The sequence below is a fragment of the Podarcis filfolensis genome (genome assembly GCF_964270895.1).
Source record: "Podarcis filfolensis genome assembly, chromosome: 4".
Taxonomy (NCBI): domain Eukaryota; kingdom Metazoa; phylum Chordata; class Lepidosauria; order Squamata; family Lacertidae; genus Podarcis; species Podarcis filfolensis.
The window spans coordinates 11,423,461-11,443,581 of NC_139607.1; the positions used below are offsets into that span (position 1 = coordinate 11,423,461).

A 20,121-nucleotide genomic window follows, 5' to 3' on the forward strand; every position below is an offset into this window, starting at 1 on the left:
CAACAGAATATTAAAAACACGATAAAACATCAAACATTAAAGACTTCCCTAAACAGGGCTGCCTTCAGATATCTTCTAAAAGTCAGGTAGTTGTTTATTTCCCTGACATCTGATGGGACGGCGTTCCACATGGCGGGCGCCACTACTGAGAAGGCCCTCTGCCTGGTTTCCTGCAACCTCACTTCTTGCAGTGAGGGAATCACCAGAAGGCCCTCGGAGCTGGACCTCAGTGTCTGTGCTGGACGATGGGGGTGGAGATGCTCCTTCAGGTATACTGGGCAGAAGCCATTTAGGGCTTTCAAGGTCAGCACCAACACTTTGCTCGGAAACGTACTGGGAGCCAATGTAGGTCTTCCAGGACCGGTGTTATGTGGTCTTGGTGGCCACTCCCAGTCACCAGTCTAGCTGCCACATTCTGGATTAGTTGTAGTTTCCAGGTCACCTTCAAAGGTAGCCCCATGTAGAGCACATTATAGTAGTCCTGAGCATGCACCACTATGGCGAGACAGTGAGTTGACCCAGATTGCTGCTATTGCGGGTGCTTGGTGTGGTTCTTGCTATCGCTAAACTGAGCATCCAATCCTGGGCAGCTCAAGTGGAAGAAAGGAGACAGTGACTGTGTTGCACACTCTCTGCCTTGGACCTTTTATCCCGAGGAGCTGCTTTCTTGAGGAGCTGTTTGTTTTGGCTTTCTTTCTGTGGTGCCACCTGACAAGTCACTTTCCGAGGAAAGGAAAGGCAGTTGAACTCTGTATCGTTATTGAACCTGCTTACCCAATTCAAACACAAACGGATAAGAAAGATTAACATTGCCGTCCTATGAATGCTTGCCCTAAAATAAGTCCTGCGGAGTTCAGCGTGGCGTATTCCCAAGAAATAGCGCATAGGATTTCAGCTTCTCTGCAAGCGTTTCCAGCTGAACTGACCTCTGAGTACATCCAGTTGCCTAGAGCAATAATAAAAGCTCCCCCTGTAAATGTAAATAAGTCCAGTATGGTTCTCCTCTTTTAAAAGTTGTGAATCTGACTACCAAAATGTCACAGAGGGAGCGTGTGGAGTGATGGGAATTTGATTCACCTCACTCTAGCTTGAAGCTGGGTTTGGTACAGAACTGGCTTGATTACCCTGATGGACAACCTGTATTTTCCATTTCCCCTAAAGTTAAAAAAAGGCATAGGAGTCTGTTGGGACACATCCTTTTATTTTCTCCTAAGCTAATCTTGTCTCTAATAGAGGAGAAGAATAAAAAGCTCCGCAAGTTTCCTGGTGGTTTTTGTCCTGCTTGTCAAGGGCTCTGCAGCCCAAGAGATTTTAGAAAAGTAGTCATCTTTTTTTAATCTGCTTTATAAGCTCGCTTTCTTTTTGAATGCCCCCTGTATACACTAAGCCTTTAAACATACAGGCATATTGAGGCATACGAGAAAATCTGTGCTGAGCAGAAAACTTTATTCCAGTTTCACAGTGCTGCATGGCAAGGTGCCCTTTGTCTGTAGTGCAAATAGGTATCTTTGGACATGTGAATGCTTGTTGGGCATGGTTGGCTGTTTCATTTTTGTATCTGACAAAACATCTCATGCAAGATTTACAGCCTGGTAAGTTGTTACAACAGCTCTGAAAACAGGTGTGTGTAGCAAAGAAGCACACAATACAAACCACTTGGGGTTTTTTTTTTGGCTAAGACCAATGGCTTTCTACCATGGGAATGTATAATACCTTCCTCTTGACACAACAACAGCTTTTCACAATGTCTTACTTTTAACATCCAGGACAATGTTCAACCCACTGAGATCTAGCTCTTATGGCCTTATGGTGGTTCCCTCACTGCGAGAAGTGAGGTTACAGGGAACCAGGCGGAGGGCCTTCTTGGTAGTGGCACTCTCTCTGTGGAATGCCCTCCAATTAGGAGATAAAAAACTTTTAGAAGGCATTTGACGGCAGCCCTGTATCGAGAATTTTTTAACGTTAGACGCTTTATATGTGCTGGAAGCCTCCCAGAGTGTCTGGGGCAATCCAGCCATACAGGGTATAAATAATAAAATTATTATCATAACACGCAAAATGCTATAATTTTGTCTTCAGGCCAATGGACTTTTCCTACAACAAGCAAGTTGCTTTGTACTTGATTTAATATTATTATTATTACTATTATTAGAATTTATATACTGCCCTATACCCGGGGGTCTCCGGGTGGTTCACAGAATATAATCAAGATATAAAACTACAAAATACATAATAAAAATAAAAACAACAATCCAATAGCCCCCCCCCCCCATTTTATTTTTTTTAAAGGGTATTGGATGTAAATCAGATCAACCAAAGTCCTGGTTAAAAAGGAACGTTTTTGCCTGGTGCCTAAAGGTATATAATGAAGGCGCCAGGCAAACTTCTCTGGGGAGAGCATTCCACAGATGGGGAGCCACTGCAGAGAAGGCCAGTTCTCGTGTTGCCACCCTCCAGACCTCTTGAGGAGGAGGCACATGAAGAAGGGCCGCAGATTATGATCTCAGGGTCCGGGTAGGTCCATATGGAGAGAGGCGGTCCTTGAGATATTGCAGTCCTGAGCTGTTTAAGGCTTTATAGGTCGAAACCAGCACTTTGAATTGAGCCTGGAAACTAATTTGCAGCCAGTGCAGTCGGAACGGGATCGGTGTAATATGCTCAAACCGTCTTGCTCCCGTGAACAACCTGGCCGCTGAATTCTGCACCAGCTGAAGTTTCCAAACCATTTTCAGAGGTAGCCCTATGTATAACGCATTGCGGTAATCTAACCTTGAGGTTATCAGAGCATAGACAACAGTAGTTAGGCTATCCCTGTCTAGATACTGTAGGGGCATAGCTGGGCCACCAGCTGATGGAAGGCACTCCGGGCTACTGAGGCCACCTGAGCCTTGAGCAACAGCAAAGGATGCAGGAGTACTCCCCAGCTGCAAACCTGTTCCTTCAGGAGAAGTGTAACCCCATCAAGACTTGAAGCACTAATCCAAATTTCATCTCCTTACTCCCTCTTTTGGTTGTGCTTAAGAGAGGAGGAGCAGGCCATTCCTGCCCTTAATAATTATTTAGGTCACATCTACACCAAGCGTAATGCATTTGCCCTTTACCAATATTTCTACCGATTTTGGCCAGGGCACAGGCTTCAGACAGCCTGCCAATCACTGTCACCTTTGTTTCTGGCTCCTGTTCCCTTCTGTGCCTGAAGAGGGCTCCAAGTGGACAAAGCATGCATGGTTTGCTAATCTGAGGTCAAGAAGTTCTCCATTTGAGGTCCCTGAGCCCTTGGCAGCAAGGACAAAGTTGCATACTGCCATGCAAATGGCTCATTCAGGCTTGTTTTAATCTTGCCCTTCATATCCACTCCTTCTCAAATATTTTCAAATGCACGAAAGCTGACGCAGCCAGTCTTCCATTTGTTTATCACTCCTCCCCATATTTCACCCGATTGCTGGCAGTGCTGATTTTTAGTTGATGTATTTTCAGTCGAATTGCGAAGGGTTGCTGGTTTATTTATGTCTAGAGACGCCCAGCTTTGTCCGAAGGATAACTCTTATTGAATATGATAAAGATCTTTTGTCACTTGTTTTGTTTGCAGGTGTCTTTTTATAAGACATCCTCTAATCCCTTCAGGAAGAAATATTTTCTCCTTCTTAAAGAAGAGAGAGAGAAGAGAAGAGAAAGAAATCAGTATTAACTAAGTATAAAAGCTCTGAGCCTCTACCATTGTTGTTGATTCTTTGAGGGACATTTCCCAATAGTCATTGTTCAAATGGTTGTCAGGAGGAATCAAGTGAAACTCAATAAACAATGCCGTAACTGGTTCCTCTCACTTTGTGTGCAGAAGCTTTTCTTGAGAGGATTTGCATTGAAGAAGTGGTCCATTTTCGAGTTATCATAGGGTCATTTAGAAGCATTCCAGCCTTTTCTCTTTTTTGCTTTACTAGCAGTTGCATATTTCAGTTCTGCACAAATAAGCTTGACCTATCTAGGCCTTGGAAGACTTCGAGGCGAGCACTGGAGGAAGAAAAACAAACTTGCAAATACCTCAGGGATGCTTTTGCTCTTTTCAGAGTTAGGGTATAGATTTTTAAGAGAAAAATGTAAAGCTTCCTGCTCGCATTGTTGTGCTGTATGCATGTATAATAATTGATTTGATTAGACTGGATAGCTTTCCTGGAATGCAGTCCCCAAACATAACTACTTGGAAGTAAGCCCCATTGAGTTCACTGAGGCTTACTCTCGGTTAGTCGGTACAACATTGCACAAATTATTGTATTCGGTGAGACTTCTAATTGGGCTTCTCTAGAGATTTTTCATAAAGTACTTGCTTCCAAAACACTAATATATAGGATTTGTGTCTGTTTTTAAGGATTGTGTGTTTTATATTCGCAAAGACCCTTACTTCATAATGTCTAGATGTGACCTGCAATTTTGTGTATGTTTTCTTGGAAGGAAATGCCACTATTTTCAGTAAGCATGTTTAGACCTGCAGCCTTAAACTTGAAGAGAACTGTGTAGATGGACCCTTGATAGCTTTTGACCCTAGCTAGCCACTTTGAAAAATACTGGCTGTTGAATTATGCCAAATATTTTAACTCAAGTTCTTCACATTTCCTTTAGTTTTGCCTTGCTAACTCACTCTCTCTCTCTCTCTCTCTCTCTCTCTCTCTCTCTCTCTCGGTATTATATATTGATTTTTAAAGAATAATTTTATAGGTTTTTTTATTGTAACAAACAAATTATCCAATCAATAAAACTGCAGGTTATCTTGTCACCCAGCTTCTAGACCATAGGAATTTAGAAAGTTGAAAATATTTTGTCCATCAACTTTAATTTCTTCCCCCCCCCCCCTTCTCCTCAATGTCGAGTTTGGGTTTTTTATTTTATTTTAAAGCCCACCTCAAGACTTTGCTTTGTTTCTGGAGAAACATTGTGTGCTCTCTGCAGCTGCCCTTGGAGAGAGAGAGAAAAAAAAGGCCAGTGATTTATTGAAGCAAGCTGAATTGAAAACCCCCTTTTTTCCCCTCCCCAAAATCAACAGCTTGACTGAGTTTAAATAACTGACTTTTCATATCCTTTCATCACACACAAAGACGTAATCCTGAGACTACTTGAGCCACCAATGTCGGCTGTGGACAAGACCACCACTGGAAATGTCACTCCCTTCTCACCACACACAAAAACACATTGACTGCAGCTTTATGAAGTGAAAATGCCAAAGAAAAGGAAAATGCGAACGAGGTGGCCACAGTCATTTTTCTCCCCCCCCCCCCAAAAAAAAGGGGGGGGGGAGAGAAAAACTGCTGCATCTGGATATTAAGGACAAAAAGTGCCTAAGACGACGATAATAGCTTGGGTCACTAGCTTTCATAAGTGCAAATGAGTGGAACTGCCTCTGTTTGTTTCAACACCACTGACCCTTATATTTTATTGTGTGGAAATGTCAGGGAAAGTGTGTTGAAGGCATTCCGGCCTCTTTTAGCTTAACAATGCCTTCGTCATTTTGAGATTCCCAAGTGCTGCTCTACCCCAACCGCTTGCCCTCTTTCATGGGCAAAGAAGACTTATACAATTTTTGATAATGATTACATTCACATTCCTCTCTTTTTTAATATAGTTTATAAGGTAAATGCATTACTTGATGCTTGTGTGTGGATTTGCTTAATCCATAAGAACAGAAGCCCCCTATTGATTTATTGTAGACCGGCCTCTCATTGGCCTCTGTCATTTTTCTTTTACTGTGAAACGAGCAGGCAGGGAGAAGGAAAAATGCCATTCTTGTTATTTAAACAACTCCTTTTTGGAGTTCAGGGGATTTGGGGACAGAGCATGGACACCTCTCATAGCAGTTCTGTGAGATGAACCGGAGTAGAAATGATCTTCAAATCTGACGTTGGGTGGGCTCGTATGGAGAAACTTATATAGCATAGCACACTACCGACAGAAGGTCCCTTCCATCTCGTCTTGTCTCCTTGGGATTGTGTGTGTAGATGTAACCCAGAGGTCACCAACACAGTGCCCACAGGTACCAGTGTGCCTGCTGGTATCTCCTGTGGCACCATGAAAGGTCTCACCTCAGAAATCCACAATGCACAAGGGTCTCTTTGCTCTTCCTGCTCAGTTCCTGTTCTGCATCAGACACACACCCCTTAAAACATGCCCACTTTTCATTGGGTGCCAGGATTGGACACTAGCCCTATCCTTTTCAAAAAGTGTGTGTGTTTGTGTACAAAATCTCCACCATCGTTGCACAGTCTCCTGACAAGAAGATTGTGGAGGCAGGAAGAAAAGACCAAGCAAGGTCATTAACATTTCTAACACCTTCTCAGCTACTACAAATCTTTTAATTCTCCTGTCAGTCAGGGAGTGTAACAATCCTCTTCTAAATGGTGATAAGTACAAATCTTCCAGATTGCCTTAAACTATTGATATACTATAGATATGACTTATGTGCTTACAAACAAAGTACTTTTTTCTGTTTGGCAAAAAGAGACGGCAGATTTCACTTTTTGATTCAAAGGAGGGAGGGCGATCTTTAAGCATAATTTGAATTGCCGAGATGTGTTTACCGGTGTGGCGTCTTAACAGCATAAATATGCATAAATAAGCTAAACCAATCTGGGAACAAGACTTTATCTCTGGCAAACATTTCCCCCCCGCTCTAAAGTCTTCTAAAATGTGCTGCTAGGTTTATGTGCACATCTTTTAACGGATTTTAGAAGTCTTTTCACTTGCTTTTCATGAGATTTAAAAGTGATACACTGACTGATAGGCAAACCTTCCAGTAGATTTAAAGGAGTAGCATTGATAGCAGCAAATATTTGCCCCCCTCCCCGTCAACCATGAAAATTATGGGTTGGTTAGCAGAAGATGAAGAGCACAAGTAAGAGGCTGCTGTTGAAGTCCTGTTCTGTTTATCCTCCTGTCTGTTTGGCCGTTGTGAGAATAGGATGGTAGACCAGTAGACCTTTTGGTCTGGTCCAATAAAGCTCTTCTTAAGTTCTTAAGCACCTCCTTGAGAAGAGCAGAGGGATGCAGATAGTTTTTGTCTGACCTGACCTGTGCGTAAGAGTTGGAAGGGACCCCAAGCTAAAGCATCCAGGACAGATGGCCATCCAGCCTCTGCTTAAAAGGAGTGTCTTCACTCCCATCGTTCAGCCCAGACACTGAGGCCCAGCTCAGAGGGCCTTCTGGCAGTTACCTCGCTGCGAGAAGTGAGGTTACAATGAACCAGGCACAGGGCCTTCTCGGTAGTGGCGCCCACCCTGTGGAACGTCCTCCCATCAGATGTTAAGGAGATAAACAACTATCTGACTTTTAGAAGACATCTGAAGGCAGTCCTGTTTAGGGATGTTTTTAATGTTTGATGTTTTATTGTGTTTCTCACATTCTTTTGGGAGCTGCCCAGAGTGGCTGGGGAAACTCAGCCAGATGGGCGGGGTATAAATATATCATCATCATCATCATCATCATCATCATCATCATCATCATTATCATCATTATTATTATTTAAAACCTCCAAGGAAGCAAGAGTCCACCACCTCTTGTGGGAATCTGTTCCACTGTCGAACAGCTCTTACTGTCAGAAAGTTCTTCCTGATATTTAGTCAGAATCTCCTTTCTTGTAACTTGAAGCCATTGGTTCGAGTCCTACTCTTCAGAGAAGGAGAAAACTTGCTCCGTCTTCCATGTGAAATGAGCTGCTTTTTTTTTTTTTTAAGCGGAATTGTTTTGGATTTTCCATTGAAATTTCCGAATTTATTGTGCCTGAGCTGGACCTTCTAAATTAACCTTGAATTGCACTTCCAGTGCCTACTCAAATACTTTCAGTAGTGAAAAGGCTAGGCCGGGGGGGGGGCAAGTTAGAGAAAGTCAAGGGAGCCGATTCCTCCTTTTATTTATTTTAATCATGGCCCATCAAATTCTGGACCTTTCACTGCCGTGATGCAAGGTGTGCTTCCAAGGATGTTGTTGTATTTGCATAGGTTAAAGAGTTGTTGGGAAATCGGGCAATTAGGTGCCTTAACTACACAAGGCTTGGTCGCCACCTATGCATAACTATGTCTGCCTTTTTGAGACTACTTCATTAAGAGTTCATTTGTATGCAATTTTGACTTTCCAAAATGCATGCACTACATTACGGTGATCCGCCCTGTCATAAATGTGATGATAATAATAAGGTGTCATGGGCTGATCTAAAGCACCTTTCGAAGATGGAGTCAGACATCTGTTAGTCATCTTAACAGTTTTCTCCTCCTGTTTTGCTTTGATCCCAGTGAGACTTTAGTTGTATGCATCTCATTCTGCATAGTATTGCTTCCCCTTTGACAGCTCTTTGTTTCTAAATATTGCAGCCTATAATCGCTAGGAGTTCAGCGACTTCAATGGGGAATTGGAAATTTTAAAGGCCTAAAATATTCCACAGTGTTGTAACGTTTGGAAATTTAGTCTGGCTCAATTTTGTTGCCCAATGGGAGCACGTATGTTTTTGGAAGGCCTCATAAGTTCCTTAGGATTTCTTTTGTTTGTTTGTTTGTTTAAAAAAAGCAGGAGTACAGTATTTTTTATATTATAATAAAGACTTTGGGGTTGAGAAAATAACTGGGCTCCATTTGTGATTTGGTTGTTGCAGACTTTGCTTCAGATATGTGGCGTGGTGGCAGTGGCAATTGGAGTGATTCCCTGGATTCTCGTCCCTTTAATTCCACTCTTCATTCTTTTTATCTTTCTTCGACGGTATTTCTTGGATACATCGAGAGACATTAAACGTTTGGAATCTACAAGTATGTATTATTGATACGGCTTGTTTTTAAAAGATTTAGGCATCGTTTAAGAGTGCAAGAGGCTTAAAAGTTTTGCCCATAACTCAAGGACAGTATTGGTTTCTCTCCCCTTCCTTTTTTGGGAAAACTGAGGAGTGCCTTGATGATGATTTTCAAATGCTTCTTGTTCACTTGTTTCTGTGTTGTTGCGACAGCTGTTAAATACCGTATTTTTTGCACCATAACACTCACTTTTTTCCTCCTAAAAAGTAAGGGGAAATGTCTGTGCGTGTTATGGAGGGAATGCCTACGGGTGGCATGCCTACAGATTTTCCTCCTCTAAAAACTACGTGCGTGTTATGGTCGGGTACGTGTTATAGAGCGAAAAATACGGTAGGTCATGTAACATTCTGCTTCTAGGCCCAGAACAAACAACACCACCACTACTGGGTCTTCTAAGTATGGCTGGATTCACATGACCTCTTATTCCATTTTCATGATGTTTCCCTTACTGTTATATTCGAGCTTTCACGCAAGATAAAAGCCACTTCCGGAACTGTAGTGGTACAGGTTTGGCACTCATTTTAATATTATTTTCAATAAGCTTTTTTTTTTCCTGGGAACAAAAAACATGGAAATGAGTGCTAAGCTTGCACCATATTTCACTGAAGTTTCAGAAGTGCCTTTTATGTTGTGCAAAAACTCAAATATAATGCGGCACTTAACAGTACCTGTGTAAGGTAAAAAGCTAAAGGACCCCTGGACAGTTAAGTCCAGTCAAAGGCAACTATGGGGTTGTGGCGCTCATCTTGCTTTCAGCCAAGGAAGCCAGCGTTTGTCCACAGACAGCTTTCTGGGTCATGTGGCCAGCATGACTAAACCTCTTCTGGCACAACGGAACACTGTGACGTAAGCCAGAGCTCATGGAAACACCATTTATCTTCCCGCCGCAGCGGTATCTATTTATCTACTTGCACTGATGTGCTTTCGAACTGTTAGGTTGGCAGAAGCTGGGACAGAGCAACAGGAGCTCACCCCATCGTGTGGATTCAAACCACCAACCTTCTGATCGGCAAGCCCAAGAGGCTCAGTGGTTTAGACCACAGCGTGTATAAGGTACAGTGCAAGGTCAGGGGTGGCCATCAAAGCCACCCCTAAATTTGATGACCCTTGCCATTGAAGCACATGTAAAGTTGGGGTGCCAAGATGGATGCACTTGGCACAAGCTCTGAAGTTGCCTTCAGCTTGGGTTCAGTTCTCCTCACTGGTCGATTGACATGGCTTCTTCACGCTCTGTGTTCTCCTCTTTACTGCTAAAAATGCTCTTGGGATGTCCTCCTGATGCTACTTCTGCCTCTATCTTGTAAAGTAAGCGGGTACACTCAACTAATCAGCAGCCCACCCAGGTTTCTCTGACTGGAGGCTGTGTTACCCATGTACCAAACAGTATAACATTCTCACCGGTAAGATGTAACCCAATAAGTTTCACAATTATGTGACTTGGTATAAATTAAAGCAGTCCGTTCTTGAGAATTCTGAATCACAGAATACTTTATCAGTGATAAGCATGGTTAACATAACCTTGGAGGAAAACCCTCTTTCTCTCTCTTTTATATAACTGAGTAATAAATACCATACATTTATTCAGATAGTACTCTTAGTTGAGAATGATGGTATCATTTAACCCCTCATCTTGCAGCTCGAAGCCCCGTGTTCTCTCATTTGTCATCATCGCTCCAGGGACTTTGGACTATTCGTGCTTTTAAAGCAGAGCAAAGATTCCAAGAATTATTTGATGCTCATCAAGATCTTCACACAGGTTTGAAAAAAATAAAAATAAAATAAATATTTTGCAGTTTGGTGGAATTGAGTCGCAAAGCTTCTGCTGAGCTGTACTACTCAAGATGCAGGTGAAGAGTAAGAATTTTATAGCTACCTAGCTATTAAATTCTTACTTTGAGACTGACAACCCTTTAGCACAAGCATGGGGGAACCTGTTTCTCTTCAGCTTTTGTTGGACTACAACTCCCATCATCCTTGACCAATAACATGCTGGCTAAGGCTGATGGGAGTTGGAGTCTATCAACTGCCCTTTATCCCTTTCCCACTCCTAGAATCTCATCCAGCCTCTGATGCTTGAAAATCATTGCAAGGATCCTGTTCCAGATTGACTGAAGCCCTCAACAGGAGCACTTCCCTTAGTTCAGGGGTCTGCAACCCGCGGCTCCGGAGCCGCATGTGGCTCTTTTACACCTTTGCCGCGGCTCCGGGGCGGATACTAGCGAGGGGAGGAGGCGCATTGCGCGCCCCGACACTCCCCACTGTGGCGGGCGCTGTACTGGCTGTGACGTCGCATGGGGGCGGTGCGTGCGTTAGTCACTCACCGTCCCGACGTCACCTGCCCGCCCGCCTGCTACATTGTAAGGGGCATGTACGCTGGTCACTGCATTGAAACGGGGCATGTACGCTGGTCACTGTTTTGAAGGGGAGTGAAGAACACACACACACAAAAAGGTAACTTGTTAATTTAACGTTTATTTGTATGAGGAGGAGTAATTCTGAGGGGTCAAACAAAGAAATAATAATAAAAAGTGACAAAAAAGTTATTTTTATAATGACGAGTTTTGCGGCTCCCATTTTTTTTTTCTTCGGAAACGGGTCCAAGTGGCTCTTTTTGTCTTAAAGGTTGCAGACCCCTGTCTTAGGGGTTTGGGATATACTGCAATATTGTGTTGCAGGTAGGGAGGGATTTCGGGATTTCTGGCCCCTGACTCTTCCAAATGTGTTCATTCGTAAGTCTGTTCCATCTCATTTCTGTGTTAGTCTACAAGTACCATCTGCACAAAAACATACATTTTAATATGTATTGTACCTAGGGTTACAAATGCTTTGAGTTACAAACACTTCAGGTTACAGACTCCGCTAACCCAGAAGTAGTACCTTGGGTTAAGAACTTTACTTCAGGATGAGAACAGAAATCACTCAGCGGCAGCAGGAGGCCCCATTAGCTAAAGTCGTACCTCAGGTTAAGAACAGTTTCAGGTTAAGAACGGATCTCCAGAACGAATTAAGTTCTTAACCATAGGTACCACCGTATGTCATTTTTAAAAGTATTTATCTAAAAATATGCACTCTAGAATGCATTTTGATACTTTTTTAAAAAAATCAGGAACTGCACTGCAGAAATTGGAGATGTGTGGCATACACATTAGTCTGAGAGGAATGGATCAGGTCAGCTTGTGTCAAAATTCTCGCACTTGCAGATCATCCTTTATTACTTCAAGGAAAGTTGCTATTTAGAATTTTATAATTTGCCTGGACAACCAAATTGGAATACAGTGGTACCTCGGGTTACATAGGCTTCAGGTTACATACGCTTCAGGTTACAGACTCCGCTAACCCAGAAATAGTACCTCGGGTTAAGAACTTTGCTTCAGGATGAGAACAGAAATCGTGCTCTGGCGGCGTGGCGGCAGCAGGAGGCCTCATTAGCTAAAGTGGGACCTCAGGTTAAGAACACTTTCAGGTTAAGAACAGAACGAATTAAGTACTTAACCCGAGGTACCACTGTATTCTGTCTGGTAACAAACAGAGACATGTATTGTAATGTATACTGGTAGACTCATAACACAAAAGACTTCCTGGCTAAAGATGCCCCATTGATATTAGTGTGGTCCTAAAGTTTCTCAGGCTTAACTGTTCTTAAGAGTATGACTTGGCCTTTGACATAAACATTCCCCCTCCTTTTTATTTTCTTCTTTCTTTTTTAGAGGCTTGGTTCTTATTTTTGACGACCTCTCGATGGTTTGCCGTACGCCTGGACGCCATCTGTGCCATCTTTGTGGTTGTGGTTGCCTTTGCTTCTTTGCTCCTTGCTCATAGTGAGTATATTCGCTGGAGTAGCAGCTACTCTTCCAAGACTTGATTTGCGTTATCATTTTCCTCTAATCGTGCTAAAGCCAACAGCTGAGTGAATTATTCTCTGCCCGAAAGTCAGACATCTGTAATGGGACATCTGTGTTCAAAAGTGATATGGCTTTGTGGTATTATAAGTGAAGACCCTACCAACATGTCTCTCGTGATGATAGATTTTAAGTTTCTTTCTTATTTAATAAGATTTTTATTACATTTTCTGCTTTACAATCTCAGTTAAACATTTTACATACTTAGAATATCAATGACTTTGCTTCTTTTCCCCCTCATGGTTCATTTTGCATATCTTATATCCCTGCATATTTTACAAAAACTATACCAATCGGTTTTCCATTATTACATCCATCAAAAATTATTTACACTGTTGAATTTACCTGAATGCTGCTAGCGTTTTCAGTTGTACACAATTATTTTCCATAAACGTTTTCTGATCTTCTTTAAATGCATGCTCTTCTTGTTCTCTTATTCTGTATGTTAAGTCTGCAAGTTGTGCATATTAAATTAAAAAGTTTGTATAAAAGTTTTGAAACTTTCCTTCTTTTTTCCTCGGTATAGCTCTAGATGCGGGGCAGGTTGGTTTAGCTTTGTCCTACTCAATCACGCTCATGGGAACATTTCAGTGGGGAGTTCGGCAAAGCGCTGAAGTCGAGAACCTGGTAATATCCATTAGTTCCAATTGGAAGCTTTTAAAATACTTTTTGTGTGGCTTGGGCATTGCAGTTAAATGCCACTGCTTTCCAAAGCACAATGTTATATACACTATAATACATGCTTTTTGAGTTTTGCATAGTAACACAATAATTGCTTGTTTAGTAACATAATAATTGCTTGAAGATATGCAAGCTGGAAAATATAATGTTAAAATTACTCCTGTAGTTGCTGATACTGATACAGCAGGCTTGTAGTTTGAATTCCTAGTTTATAGATTACAGTAATATAATGCAAAATGGTTAGGCTGCTAAAGGGACTGACTTATGGCTGTCTAGAATATAAGCCATCATGATGTGGGAGTGGGAATCAGAAAACTGAGCCCTTGGCACCTTTGGGGAGGAAAGATGGGATATATATTTAATAAACAAAAACAAACAGACAAATTCAGACTGAGGAGAAATAGGTTAAGGTTCAAGTTTAGGTGCCGATACATCAGAATGTGTAAGGTCTTTGGAATTTACCTGCCCTGGTTAGATATCTGTAAAACGGAACTGAAGAACAGTCCACTTCTCTGAGGCTTGAGGATTTGATAGATGTTAAAAGATAATGGGTTAATGAAAAGATAATGCTCATCTTAGGGGATCACAGCATCATTATTTCATCCATTTAAGGAATTTGGAAACAGTTGTCAAGAGAAGTGGCAAAAGTCTTTTGGAAACCATATAAACCATCATTTTCTGCCCTTTCTTAGTGGTAGAAACACTAGCACTGACTGGTACAATTATGGAGGAAGGAGAGGGTGGTGGAAACCAAAGCATTCAGGTTGCAAGAGAAGTTGTGGATTTGAGAATCCAATACTGGTGACTAGAAAATTAATTCCTTGAATCAGCTTCTGTAATTGCAGACAGGGTTGTTGACGTGCATTTGGATTTCTTGCTTTGTTCCAGATGATATCAGTAGAAAGAGTCCTGGAATATACAGAACTTGACAAGGAAGCACCTTGGGAGACAAACAAGCATCCACCACCGGATTGGCCAAGCGAAGGTGTTGTTGTGTTTGAAAATGTGAACTTTGCTTACACCATAGATGGTCCTTTGGTACTGAGACATTTGTCTGCTGTAGTGAAGTCAAAAGAAAAGGTACATTTTTTTTGTTTTTGGTCACCCAGGTAAAATGGATCTTGAGACTCATGTGATCCGGGCATTGTGAAGCTGTGACCCTACGAATGTTGGGATCCAGCTTCTTTCCCTACACACTGTGGGCCATATGGGTGGAACTTATGGGGAAAGCTTCCTAGATAGACATTCATCCCCCCCAAGAAATGGGTCCCTTCTAAGTGAAAGTTTCACTCAGTGTGATACTTTCTTCCCCAAGACTCTAATTCTCTCCTTATGAGAGTGGCTAATTTTACCAGTTGACAACAGACTTTGTGCATCACTGCTGCTCTGGAAGGCCCTTGATTTTCAGGGGACTTTGGGGTCTGCACCCATCTATGGGACTACTTGTTGTTTAGTCGTGTCCGACCCTTCGTGACCCCATGGACCAGAGCACGCCAGGCACTCCTGTCTTCCACTGCCTCCCGCAGTTTGGTCAAACTCATGTTGGTAGCTTCGAGAACACTGTCCAACCATCTCGTCCTCTGTCGTCCCCTTCTCCTTGTGCCCTCCATCTTTCCCAACATCAGGGTCTTTTCCAGGGAGTCTTCTCTTCTTATGAGGTGGCCAAAGTATTGGAGCCTCAGCTTCAGGATCTGTCCTTCCAGTGAGCACTCAGGGCTGATTTCCTTCAGAATGGATAGGTTTGATCTTCTTGCAGTCCATGGGACTCTCAAGAGTCTCCTCCAGCACCATAATTCAAAAGCACCAATTCTTCAGCGATCAACCTTCTTTATGGTCCAGCTCTCACTTCCATACATCACTACTGGGAAAACCATAGCTTTAACTATACGGACCTTTGCTGGCAAGGTGATGTCTCTGCTTTTTAAGATGCTGTCTAGGTTTGCCATTGCTTTTCCCCCAAGAAGCAGGCTTCTTTTAATTTTGCGGCTGCTGTCACCATCTGCAGTGATCATGGAGCCCAAGAAAGTAAAGGAAATCCCGAAAAGACCCTGTGCATCAGTAGAAAAAGCCTCATCTTTTACTGGATACAAATTAAGAGTATTGTAAGCCGAAGACAGATCTACCAGTTTTCTCTTGTGCTATTATATAAGGGTTTGGGGGGGGCACATGCCAGAATAGAGGGCTATCACTTAGGCATCTCTTTTTGCTGGGGACAGACAAGGAGCAGTGGGTTTTAAGTTCAGGAAAGTAGAGCAATAGAGACTTAAGAGCAGTTCAGTAATTGAATAGGGAGCTAATGGATTCCCATTCATTGGAAATAATTCAAAAACAGCTTGGATAAACATCTCATAGTGGGGATTTTTAGGGGTAAGATAACCTTTTTCCCCGGATTGTGGATTATATTAGATGCCCCATTGGGCACCTCTGGTGACCACATATTCCTGCATATCTAAAATGCTTTCTCATCCCCCTAACTCCCAATTGATTTCTGAAAAAGAATGATTTTCCTTACGAAAAAATTTCCAGCTTGTCTTTTATTTGCAGAGAGATGACTTCATGGGAACAAGCTGGGTGGGAGTTGAAGCTCTTGAGGTTTTTATGCAGTGCGTCTGTTTATCTCTTTCATACTCCTACTTGCCTTTGGGCCCAGCTCACTTGCTGGGGTAATAAGCCATTCTAATAGCGGATAAGAAGATTTGCATTTCACGGGAAGAAACAAACAAAATAAAGGATGAGAAATAAGAGAGAGAATTTGTTGCTTAGGCAGTGGCTCAGTGCTGCCTGCATTTCTTGCTCTGCTTGGTTTTCTTTTACGTTTTCATTGCTAAAAGAAGAGGGTTATTGTTTCTTTGCCATCATAAAGAAGAGATGCAGTCAATTATTATCATTATCATTATGCTTGCTATTATTTTTATTATTAATAGGGCATAGCAGTAATATTATCAGGAGTTGCCACACTGAGAGCCAGTGTGGTGTAGTGGTTCAGAGCGGTGGACTCGTAATTTGGTGAACCGGGTTCGATTCCCCGCTCCTCCACATGCAGCTGCTGGGTGACCTTGGGCTACTCACACTTCTCTGAAGTCTCTCAGCCCCACTCACCTCACAGAGTGTTTGTTGTGGGGGAGGAAGGGGAAGGAGATTGTTAGCTGCTTTGAGACTACTTAGGGTAATGATAAAGCGGGATATCAAATCCAGACTCTTTCTTTCTTTTTTTTAAGGCCCAAGGGTGCATTCAGATTTTTGAGCAAGTGTTTTTTCACACCATCTCTCTCCAACATTCGGCTCCAGTAGAATCAATCCTAGACTTGGAAAGCACATAATGCTAGAAGAGTAAGTGAGACAGAGTTAGCCACCCTCACCAACTCATCCCCAAGGAGGCAGTGGGGCACGGGCAGGCCTGCAGAGGCATTGCTGGCACCAAGAAACAGATCTCAAGGGCACCATTGCAATAGTGGCACCCTTTGCAAACTATAGATTGTTTTCCTTTCTTACTTGTACCTTCTCCAAAGCCTTTCCTACAGACTGCCTTATCATGATGGGGAACTGGGAGAGATTCTTGTTGTCAAGCTCATCTCCTATTCTTTTCCCTCCCTAATCTGACTTTGGGAGTGATCCAATGCACAAGACGCTGGTGTAAAGCAAGCTGGTGTAAGAGACCTAAATCCCCAGTTGCCGTTAGCAGCTCACTTTACCCCATACGACAAAGCATTTCCCCCCGACATTGCTCAGTGTGCTCTTTTTCATTGGATGCCAGCCTGAAAGAGGAATTGTTGACAATGAGCATAGCAGCTGCATTTTTATTTTAAGTACCAATGTTTATAAAACGCTTTCATGCTGCTAATGCACTTCTGCACATCAGTGACATCAGAGGAAACACTTGAACTCTTTCGTTCTAATACCGAACTCTGCACAGTTTTGTTTCCTCTTCTCTTTTAAAAATTATTATCATTCAGCTTTCTTATCGTCATCTTTTCTTCTGAAGGAAGTCACGCTCTTTCGGAAGTCATAGCACCTCCGTCTTTCTGCTCCTTGTGAAAATCAAAGCTGAAGGGATCAAGCTATTTTTCATACGTTTGTGCACATTTCAAAGTATCCGTTTTGCTTTCCACCAGCAAAATTGAAAGAGCAGCAAAATAATTATTTTAAAAAGCTCTTTGTCTCACATGGTTGAGACTACACAGCCAAATACATTCAGTGTCTCCTTCTTTTGGAGGGTGAAAAGTTCAGTCAAGAGTGGTTCAGGATCCGAGGCCTGTTTGAATTCTCCCGAGGTTCAATTCCAGGAGGAGAACAAATGACCGGCTTATTGTAGCACACTTTGGCATATATGTATTTCTGAATACTTCCAACTGGAAGGAGATAAACCCAGAGTAGTGCCTTGTGCAACCACCCTGCATGCAAACTTTTAATGCAGAGAGGAAGGCAGAATTAGTTGCCCCAAGTCAAGGCTGGTCTATGCCATTGGTGCCTTAAGGTAATTTTAGACTCTAGAAGTGGGCTTAATCAAAAAACCCAAACTCTCATACTGGGGGAGAAGTAGTCTAGAACCCAGTCTAGAACAGCTCTGCCAGTCTCTGCCTACACAGTGATTCCAGTATCACTCCAGTGCTGCTGATCTCCCCATTCTGCCTGCTCAAAGATTTTTGTTGTTATAGATTCTGTCATATCAAAGAGTTAATAAAAATATTTATACAATGTGTTTTCTGATGGCACAGTATTAGACTGCGATGAACATGTCCTCTCAGATCAGCTGATGTTATAAACAAACCACTCACACTTACCTGCTCTTTTTTAGGTGAATTATTTTGGTTTTGTGTGTCATGGTTTTATATGTTGTGTGTGTGTGTATATATATATAATGGTGAGAAGCCACTCTGGACCTCTGAGAGGGTCTAGCTGGTGCCGTGGACTTTGTACTTCCAACAACTAACCTCATATTCTGATTCAGAGGTCTTGGGTTAATATTTTTGTTGTCTCCATTTCCCCTTTTTATAATGGAAAAGCCAGTGACCTACCCATGAGACTTGCTCTGAGGTTAGATTAGAGAAAGGAAATGTTATTCCTTTATCCCAAAGAAAATGTTAATAATGTTTTATAAGCCACCCCATCCCTGAAGGGTTAGGGCAGGCAACAATAAATTTAGAAACAAATAAAAAATTGCATTAAAATTTAAGATCAATTTTAACAGCTGAGACAAGACAGTTATGCCTTAAGGGAAAGGGCGGGAATCTTAATAAATGAAGTAGATGGCAGATATTATTAATGGAAACGCTTTTGTTTTATCCATATTACTTTGGCCTTGTATGGCAGTAGCTTTATACCACTCAAGTATGTTCAGGTATTACAGGCACAGTTTAAAAACAATGTTTATTTATAGGGATCTTCTTTTTGCTGCCTTGTCTTCTGTTATCTGGCTTGTCAATCTTGCCCACCAAGTACTAAAATATGCAAGATAATTGTGAACAGCACTTTAGAAAAATGCTCTGTTCATGGCTTAGCTCTTGTGGGTGTGTTTTTTTTTTTTTCCTTTCAGGTTGGAATTGTGGGAAGAACAGGAGCTGGAAAGAGCTCTTTAATAGCTGCTCTTTTCCGGTTGGCTGAGCCCCAAGGAAGAATTTGGATTGATAAGTATTTGACATCAGAACTAGGACTTCATGACTTGAGGAAGAAAATTTCAATCATACCTCAGGTATGGTCTACTTTGTGTATCAGTACATTATAGAGGTCCAGCACTCTCCAGAAAGTCTGGATGTGTAGTATTTTCTTTATCGTTATTCTGTACCCTGTTGGTACCATTCCAGGAATCTTTTGTAATGTTGTGGTTCTTTCTCTCTCTCTCTCTCTCCCCCCACCCCCAGTCATTTTTAATATTTTTTTTTTGCATATGTTAATCCTCTTTTCTCTGAATGTTGACTCGAAAATGAAGTGAAATTATTATGACTATTTTAAGGGTTTCATTATCTGTGTTTCTGCCATGCCCAAGCAACTTGCTTGCAGTCATTAGTTATCATTGCAGATTGAATTTAGTTTGTAGGCAAAGGTGCTGTATTCTGCAGGCGGGGGGACGACACACAAGATATGATGGAGCAGAAATTATAGCAACATGCAGATATATAAAAGGCTAAAAATCTGCAGGCCAAGTTGCTGTGATGTGTCTTGACCATTCCTACCCACAAACTGAATAAAAGTCTGTCCTTACATGTACTGGCATATCAGTTTTCACTGTGGACATAACCCATGTGGGAAACAGTTATGGCCCTTCTGTGTGTACAATTTATAGCAGCCCCCCACCCCAATTTTTCTTCATGCCTCACCATGATGTCATTCATAATTTCACAGCTCTTTCCAAATACGGCAGTTGCCCCCCCCCCAAAAAAAGTGAAGGGTCGTAACTCCAGAATGGGGTCATAACATTTCCATGATGTGAAAAGCGCTTTTGCCTAGTTTTCTGCGTTCTGTGTGGCATTTGATGTGCGAGGTTTGAGTGACTTCCATTTTGGACCACCCCCTCCTGATCAACTTTTCTTTCTTTTTTTTGGTTTTGCAAATTCTCAGAAAAATATTCTTGCAAATATTAAAGTTTTACACATGATTCTTTTGAATCTAGGACTTCCCCTCTCCCCTCCGTGGGTTCATTAAAAACTTTTCCAACTGCATATTATAGGTACATCCAATTTACAGTCCTCCATTATATCCAAAGTCTATGTCTCATTCCAAGAGTT

The 20,121-nt window shown here is 42.0% G+C and overlaps 1 protein-coding gene across 1 annotated transcript in view; it reads left to right on the forward strand.

Annotated features, from left to right (window-relative positions):
- The window catches only part of ABCC4 (ATP binding cassette subfamily C member 4 (PEL blood group)), a 153,194-nt gene that overhangs the window by 97,196 nt on the left and 35,877 nt on the right, over positions 1-20,121 (forward strand). Inside the window, exons 21-26 of the mRNA XM_083610412.1 lie at positions 8,627-8,777; positions 10,456-10,575; positions 12,527-12,637; positions 13,245-13,345; positions 14,288-14,479; positions 18,933-19,088. Of these exons, the coding sequence (XP_083466538.1) occupies positions 8,627-8,777; positions 10,456-10,575; positions 12,527-12,637; positions 13,245-13,345; positions 14,288-14,479; positions 18,933-19,088 (831 nt within the window). The remainder of the gene's footprint in view (positions 1-8,626; positions 8,778-10,455; positions 10,576-12,526; positions 12,638-13,244; positions 13,346-14,287; positions 14,480-18,932; positions 19,089-20,121) is intronic.